The sequence below is a fragment of the Contarinia nasturtii genome, unplaced genomic scaffold (genome assembly GCF_009176525.2).
Source record: "Contarinia nasturtii isolate CC-2019 unplaced genomic scaffold, AAFC_CNas_1.1 Cnas_scaffold_1101, whole genome shotgun sequence".
Lineage (NCBI taxonomy): Eukaryota > Metazoa > Arthropoda > Insecta > Diptera > Cecidomyiidae > Contarinia > Contarinia nasturtii.
Genome location: NW_022198445.1, coordinates 320,354 through 329,058, shown reverse-complemented (window position 1 = coordinate 329,058; position 8,705 = coordinate 320,354). Strand labels below are relative to the sequence as shown.

The window sequence follows — 8,705 nt, the reverse complement described above, 5'->3', positions numbered from 1 at the left end:
GCCTATGGAATTTAACGCAGTCAGTAAATATTTACCGATTTATTTTTCTCTGTGTGTGTGAGCGCTCACTTTGGTTTTTGCTAATGGAATGTAAATTGTGTTATCAAAAATCAATTTTGTGGAGAAATAATTAAACTCGAAGGCAACATGCATAAATACCAGCGAACAATGGATAACGGTTTGTTTACCATCAAACAAAAGCCAACTACAATTTGCATAATAATCTATTTTTATTTCCAGAATGCCAGTGTCTGTATGGTGATTGTTCAACATGTTCGCCGGATTTTTTTTTTCTGAAAACATTGTCCGTAACTTTTGCAAGGTGGTCTTTCATTTTCATCTGTATATTTTGTCATTGTTTCCAGTTCTTTTTTTCTTTTAGTTCACAATAAGCTGGTTAATTAATTTAACGGGTACCGCACAGGCTTTGAATAAATGGATTTAAAAAAAATGCTGAAAAGAATATCACATGACTGTTTTATTTTAAAAAATTCCACTCAAACAAAACAATGACCATACTTTTCATTGAATTTAAATTATTTTTTTTTATGTGGAAAAATGCGGCAGATGTGGTGTGCACAAAAAGCCAGCCTGAATGTTTATTTAAATTAATGTTTCCGCTTACTTTTCAATTTACCACTTGTTCTGAACTCACATTGTTGTTCTTCTGTCTGCACTTTTTTCTTCACACAATAAAACCATTCATGGGATATTTCAAAGTTTGAAAACGATGAAAGTTTTTGTAATGGCCACAGTATTCAATGGCATGAAGTTCTTTTTATCCATTTGAATTTTACGAGAAACTGTAATATCAAGTGTATCTTTATCGTTGTCATTAAATCGCACAGCGATGCTCCCGAAAATGCATTCAAAAATTGAATCAATCTCAATTTATTTTCAAGTGTCGGAGGAAAAGGAGACAACATTTAATAGGATCACGCTTGTGATGCGGAATAAAACGATTTAAAATAATCACGGATTAGGATTCTTCTTCTTTCTTCTTCACATTGGTGATTATCTTACTGAAAGACACTGATTGAACTAATAAATTTTTTTTCTCACCAGAGAAAATTGATTTTTCTTTTGACGTTAAAATGTTTTGTCATCTCTTGTTTTTGAATTTCAAACGACTTCGTTATCTTTGTTGATGGCATAACTTTGTTTTACTAACAAGTTCAGATAAAAATCAATGACGTTCTTCTAAGCTGAACATAGAACTTTCCATATTTATTTGAATAATTGGGTCAACACGTTATAGATAAGCATTTTTTTTTGAAGAAAATGTCTTTGTTTTTAGCAAAAACAAAATACATGTTGCCGATAATATTCCATAAAATTCCGTAAATATGCAATTTATTGATTAAATGCCAACAAATAACATCATGAACTCCTTGCATTGTTTATCTTTAAACACATTGTATGATGAAATCACCGCTACGTCAAAATGATTTCTCGCCGGTGTACGTCATTATAAATTTGTCCCAGTTACAAACTAATAATTGGTTGCTGGTTATACAGTATGTGTGTTGTGTCACTTACCAAAAAAAACGAATTTTTGATGTTTTCCGAGAAATCTCATGCAACAATAATCGTCACCTCAATAATAAAATTGGAAAAGTTTTGTGCTGCGTTTTTGCTCGTGTTAAAAATATTGAACAACGATGTAAAACAAATTTGGTTTAACCAACTAACAAAATTGAGGTTTTGCTATGTCTCTACAAAAGTTTCTTTCTGTGAATTAAAAAAAAAGACCAGAACAAACGATGCCAACTTTTTGTTTGAGAATAAACCAAATGAAAATTTTGAATATGATCTCAATGTTACGAAAGTTTAACAATTTGATAAAATTAATATTAAAAAGAAAACAATTTGATTTTGTTCAATTGCATTTTGTTTACGTTTTGATTTGAATTTGAAAAAATGATGAATTTGCGACCGATGTTAAATTTTTAAAAATACTATGTCAAGTGAAAATTTATTCTGCATTTTTTCCATTAGTTTAGAACTAGTTTGAAATGCGAATGTAAAATCTTTAGGCAACTGAAATATAGGTTTCTTTTAATAGTAGGATTTGTCTTTTTTTCCCTTAAAACTAAGCTGAAATATTTTAAAATTTAGCGAAAAAAGATTAAATAAATTATGTTCTCTCATTTTCGAATTAGTTTTCTACATTCGTGTGTTTTTTTTTTATTTTCAATTCCTAATTCGGCTCCTTGCCAGCAGGCAGCCATTTTGGCCATTGCATACGAATCAACGTATCCAATAGCCGAAAAAGATTCCTAAAATCAAAACTTAAATTTTAATTCAATATATATTATTTTCAATTTAAAATTATGTAATGTGAATTTGGGCAACATTTTTGGAAATTTAGCCAATGGGGAAATATTCCAATTTATATTTATTAAAGAAGAGTGGTGACGGTTTGTACCATCGACACTGTTCCTTGAGAGAATATGAAGAAAAAAATAATCGAAAGCCATCTACACAATGAAAATTTAGCCAAAAATGGTAGATGATGTGGTAAATTGCCAATATCTTTATATTTTTCTGTTAAATTAATCATAATAACTCCAATGGAGATTATTTTCACTAAAATGTTCGTTGACTTTGAAATGTAAATTTTTTTTCTATCTTAACCCATTTTGAAGCATTTGAATGTCGATTTTATGAAATCCAGGTGAAAACTATGTGAAATTAAACGGTCCCAGTCTATCAGCATTTGGTTAATTGATAAATATCGATTAAATAATGTGAATGGTATGCCATGTATATGGTCTAATGAAAATCTATGCACATCATTTCCATCCATACGAGAGAGGAAAAATAAATAAATTGAGCTGAACGCAAAAACGTTGAAATAGAGACTTAACTATACCATCTATGCATTTATATCGATTTATATTGATAAACGGCTACGTGAATAATAATTAACGACGAATGAGTGTGCATAACGGTTTGATAAATGGTTATCCTATTAATTAACATTCAATGTGTCATCAACTAGACATGATATCAGAAAGTGTTTAGTTATGGTCGTGTACGTTAAATATCATTCGACAGAAAAACCGTAATATTTTCAGATAATTTGAGGAAACCACAATGTTGTGCTATGGGAATGGAACACATTTATTTTGATATGCTTTTTGTATCAATTTAAATTATAATATCGATATTCTCCAATTATTACGAATGTGATGGAGAGAAAATAAAATTGAGAGAGAGAGAGTATAAGATAGAGATAGATGGCGGCTTTTGTGTGTGTACAATGTTACAGTACATGGATGTGGGTGTGGGGCTTTGCAATAACAATAAACTACGTAATGTCTTAATTATTATGAATGATTTAAGATTTAGAAAAATTGTCGATCAAAATGGTTGTAGATTTAGTTACATTAATATAAATATTATTTATTGACGTGCATAATTAAATTAAGTGCAAGCCATTTAATAAGAATTAGGTGTAAGAGCTTGTCTTGAGTATTTCTAAATTGTTGTCTCCCGTTTCTTTCCATGATTTATTTGATATTTAGAAACTGTACAGATTAAATGCTACTTAACGTGTTTTGTTTTTGAAAATAGGAAACCACAGATACATAATGAGCTGAAAATCTGTTTTTTTTTTTTTATGTGTGCTTATGAATTTCATTATTTATGAAGGTGTATAATAAAATAGAATGAGAAATGATGTTGTCATTTAATTTCAATGAGCATAATTAATGCCACGATACATCAAACACCAACAACAATAAATATTGTGTTCTATTATGGTATTGGAATGTTATTCGATATTGTAACTTGAATATACGACTTTTGTAATTCGAACACTTGTTATGCATTAACATTTCAAATGATCTTTACCTACACTTATTTATTAGTCTAACCGTATATATAGAAGAGTTGCAATTCCTTTTTGCTTAAGAGTTTAAAATAGATACACCTTAAAAATAGCGAATATTTAATTTGTGTGTATATTATTTTAAATTTTTCTTAATTAATCTTAAGTCGAATTCAATTCCCTGCATGCTTGCAGAATGCGCTTGACGTGACCTACTTTTGTGATTCCCAACTCTTTGAGGTCACGTCGTGTTAATGTTATAAGTTCCTTACCTCGTACATCGTTTCGTGTAAATGTTTCTACATATTCACCTAATTGCATAGTTTCTAACCATGTAACCACTTCGCCAACGCCCCAATTAGCGACCGTTTCACGCGTTGATGCTGTGGATTTTTGTGCTACTGTATTAATTGTGCTTTGATTATTGGCCGTTGTATTGCTACGGAATCGCATCCAGAATGGTTTCGATTTCTTTCTTGTGTCCGGCTAAATTGTGAAACAAATAAAATCGAATCAATAGAATGAATAAATACCACTAATTAATCATTAAGTTCGACGGTACCTCTTCATTTGGTGCCAAAACATTTAGTGAAGCTCTCATTTGGCCATCAGATGACTTATTGACCGTACATTTTCGTAATTCCATTTCGGTATTGGCAAGTGCAAAGCTCAACTTTGATTCCAAGTCTTCACGTAAGATCAACGTTTGACTGCGTTCACGTAACAAATTACAAGAGTCTTCGTACAAATGACGTGTTGCTGTTATCAATTCAGCCAATTGAATGCGCAAATTTGGTCCTTCAACAATTTTCCCTTGCGGGTGTATGGCTTCAAGTGCATCGGCTGTACGACATGCAACCGCATACAAATCATGCTCCAACGATGGATGTGATATGATCAAAAATTTCACCCATTTTACTAACGAACTGGCAATTTCAATGAAATTTAACAGTAGATAACTTTCACGTTCAGACATCAAACCAGATGGAAGTGATGTGGCCGATATGCCAGTCGAATCTGATATATTCGATGTTTGTTCACGTGAAATGGATATGCTGTGTTGACGTTGTTTTTCTTGCCACGTTTTCAATGAATACTCCAAACTTCGATTGCGACACAGCATTTGTGCTCGATTCTTATGAATGATTCGTATTATGCCGGGCGGTTGATGCCATGCTTCGCCATCCACTTGAATCGGTATACCTTCATCGCCCAAAATTGTAATTTGAATACTGTGACATTGTGCAATGCGATGATGTTTCAGTGAGATGCAACGAGAGGCAGCCATTTGAACACTGTCACAAACAATCAAATCGAGAATTTTATCAAAATCGAGAAAATAAAGGAAATGATTTTGCGTTTTAATTTACCTGCCAAAAACAGCAACAACCTCCAAAACTTTGTCATCGAATGATGGAGCTAAGAAAGAATCATCTTCTTTTGTGCCACCCCAAAAGTTTGTACCGCCCATGAAACTTGGAATGTTTAAAATTACAATGCCCTGCAGCGATGGAAGTGGTATACGCTGACCATCGCATTCCAATTGAACACGTTGCTCTAAATTCTTGTACGTTTTCTGTAGCAATTGCTTTGAGCCCAGTACCCCATACCACATATAATTCTTTTAAGAAAGAAGAAAATAAAAACACATCAATAAAAAAACACATGAATTAAAAAAAACACATGAATATTTTACTTTTGCACGAGACCGACACTTTTCCGGGTGTTCTTCGCGTTTCATATGAAAATCGAGCGAAATTTTTGCATCGATACCGATGCCAAAGTAGTTGTTCATCACACATTTCTCGTAGTATCCTTGATTCAATGTTTCGTCTGGATCCATGAGCGGACTGACCGCAGCGCACAGTGTATCAGCATTTGCTAATAAGCATTTCGATATGAAACCAGTCCCATTGGTAATGTCTATGTAACAAATGAAATTGGATAGAATTCAATGGTTATAATCAGAGTTTTGCGCAGCGCTGCTGCCATCCAGAGCATATTAAAATATCTTGCTGAGAATGCGTCGTCCATCGCATGCGAAGGTACGTAGCAGTTTATACATCACAGCGAACAACAATACATGCATTGTTCTCTATTCAATCGTTTGAATGTTTTGAGTCACATAATCGTGAAGAGAACAATGGATTCATTCTTGTTCGCTGTGATGTATAAACTGCTACGTACGTTCGCATGCGACGGACGACGCATTCTCAGCAAGATATTTTAATATGCTGTGGATGGCAGCAGCGCTGAGCAATACTCTGGTTATAATTTGTTTATATTCAAATTCGCGCTTTTGAAAAGTGAACGAGTGGGAGAAATTTACACTCACTTGGCCAATGTGGCGACCGTACAAGTGGATTAATAATCGGAAATGTTTTGGTTTTTTCGGCTTTGTCTTTGCCACCAGATTCGTCTTTTCCTTTGTCCTCTTTGTCAGTGGATCGTCGATCGAATGGGAAATTTAAATTTGAACCGGCAAATAAGCTCGACTTTGATGATCCAATTGGTTCATTTGGTTTGAATAAACTGCCACAGCTTATGCGACGTGACGCAGCTGGTGAACAACTTAAGAATCGCATATGCTCTTGATCCAAACCGAGCGTATTTGGATTAACGCCCGAATGTCGGCGATCTTTTTCGGCTTCATATTCTTTAACGGTTAAACTTGGCGAATGACTTGAATGCCGTCGAATTTCATTGATTCGTTGCACGCGCAACGTATTACCCAAATCCGGAGATGGAGGGTCAACATAAACTTGAACCTTCGTATGTGATTTCTAACAATGAACAAAAGAAAAAGAAAAAAAGAAAAACACAATGGAAAAACATCATTCCATAATAATGAAACGAAATACTAAAAACACACATGAATTCATTTTCACAATCTACTCTACGAAATGTTGGGATTTTCATCGCATAAATTATCATCATGCCCATTGCATTGAAAACTAGTGGCTCAACAAAGAGATGTAACACCTAATTTTCAAGCCTTTTCAGTTGAATGGGCACCACGAAAACTTGGATGAATCAAATAAATTGTTCGAATGTAAGAGAAGTGAAGTATTCTAATAGTAAGCCAATTCATTTTATTTAAAGACATTTTTCATAGCAAATAAAATATAAAAGAAAGTATGCAAAACAGAAAGAAACAATAAAATATACAGCAGGCCAATTGTTTGACAGAAAAAGGACGGGAAGCAAAATGTTGGGATAAAGATGGTTCAACTGAAAATAATATAGTAACATTTAATCGCAACACATTGAATAACATTATATCTCTGATTCAACACGCCCTAAGCAGTCAGTTGGTCCCATTCCTCTGTGTTTTACACGCGCGCATATCGGCCACAATGAAAATGCAACAATTTAATTATGGAAAAAACCGAACCTTTTACGCTCAATAAATTCGAAACGGGATCAACAATTTTCACATTCGTCCAAAAATCACTACTGTACACTTGCGACAACACACAAATTCCCAACCAAATAATAATAATAATGAAAATGGCTAATCCAAATGATTAACGATGATGGAATTTGTGTGGACGATGTGTATATTTCGCGTTTATAGACCTACTGTTGCTGGGTCACGCGTTCCACACAAATACGAAACTTTTGACCATTTTTCTGGGCTTATATTGTACAAATTTCACTTTATTAAATGATATTTTGGCATTCGGTGTTCGCCGGAAAACGTGCTTTGCTTTTGTTCATTTCCATATGTTGATACGAAACACAATGAACGAAAAATGTAACTTTTCTGTGTGGGTCCGAGAGTAAAGCGGTTTAATGCGGTTCCAACCTTTCAACTTTATAAATCTGTTGAAGCTTAGCATTTATTTTTCTGCAGCTACGTAATGCTCGAACATGAAACATTGATGCTGGAAACCAGCAACTGGATGGATTGCTAATTGGTATGGGCGGGTCAAAATGTTGTTTTGCATGAAGTTTCCATTAGATGGAAACTGTTTACTGGTTATGCTAATTATCCCAATTAAAGCCAGTTACAAATTATAGTTGGATTTGAGGTAAAAAGCATCGACTAAAATGCAAAAATACTCTCGTATTGGATTTTTTAATATCCTCTGAAAAGTGGTTAAGAGAACTTCATTTTGTGGTGCAACAATTTGCATAGTTTGCTGTATGCTTTCAATAAGCTTGTGTTCAATGGAATTATTCATTTTCAAAATTCAAAAGCCAAAACATGTCTGACACATATATGCGTTTGTGGCAAAATAGTTTTGCAGAAATGTTTGAATAAGGTTGACGAAATACGTAAAACCAAATGGCATTTCCATAAATCGCGTCGGTCAAACAATTCACAATTTGAAAGCATATACGCATGAATTTTGATAATTGGACCTAATTATATAGAGCTCATACCACTGTTATTGAACTATGCAAAAGTGCATCGACGAAAATGGTGTTACATAATAAACACCTATGAAACATGTATCAATGCCACATAGATGCTGCGCAATTCAGCATACATTTTGACATTGAAGCAAACATTTCGTTTGAGTGCTTAAACACATTTAAATCCATTTAATGGATGCAATGTGTGAAAATTAAATTTCACTACTTGGAGAGAATTGATTGAGTCTTTCGGATGTATTTTACACAAAAACTATGTAGAAATACCAAACAAAACTACAAAATCAATTACAATGAACATGTGTTAAATAAATATTGTATTTAAACAATGTTTATAACGAAAATATTGTACAAAATCTTTAAGTAATTGCAGTGAGTTACTTGTTATATTTACATTATGAATTACGAATGTTCAGATGTATGTGAAGATTTTCACACTTTATACATTACACCATTTTGAGTTGAGAGTGTATGAGAAATTGCACAATTA

General features: G+C 33.3%; 1 protein-coding gene across 4 annotated transcripts in view; it reads right to left on the bottom strand.

Moving 5' to 3' along the window:
• Nucleotides 1–1,939: 1,939 nt before the first annotated feature.
• Nucleotides 1,940–8,705, bottom strand: part of LOC116344625 (diacylglycerol kinase eta) — an 84,063-nt gene continuing 77,297 nt past the window's right edge. For all 4 annotated transcript variants that reach the window (XM_031773244.1, XM_031773245.1, XM_031773246.1 and 1 more), the window contains 5 exons: nt 6,171–6,618; nt 5,532–5,758; nt 5,206–5,456; nt 4,398–5,130; nt 1,940–4,321 (listed from right to left, as the gene is read on the bottom strand). In XM_031773244.1, the coding sequence (XP_031629104.1) occupies nt 3,998–4,321; nt 4,398–5,130; nt 5,206–5,456; nt 5,532–5,758; nt 6,171–6,618 (1,983 nt within the window). In that variant the 3' untranslated portion in view covers nt 1,940–3,997. The remainder of the gene's footprint in view (nt 4,322–4,397; nt 5,131–5,205; nt 5,457–5,531; nt 5,759–6,170; nt 6,619–8,705) is intronic.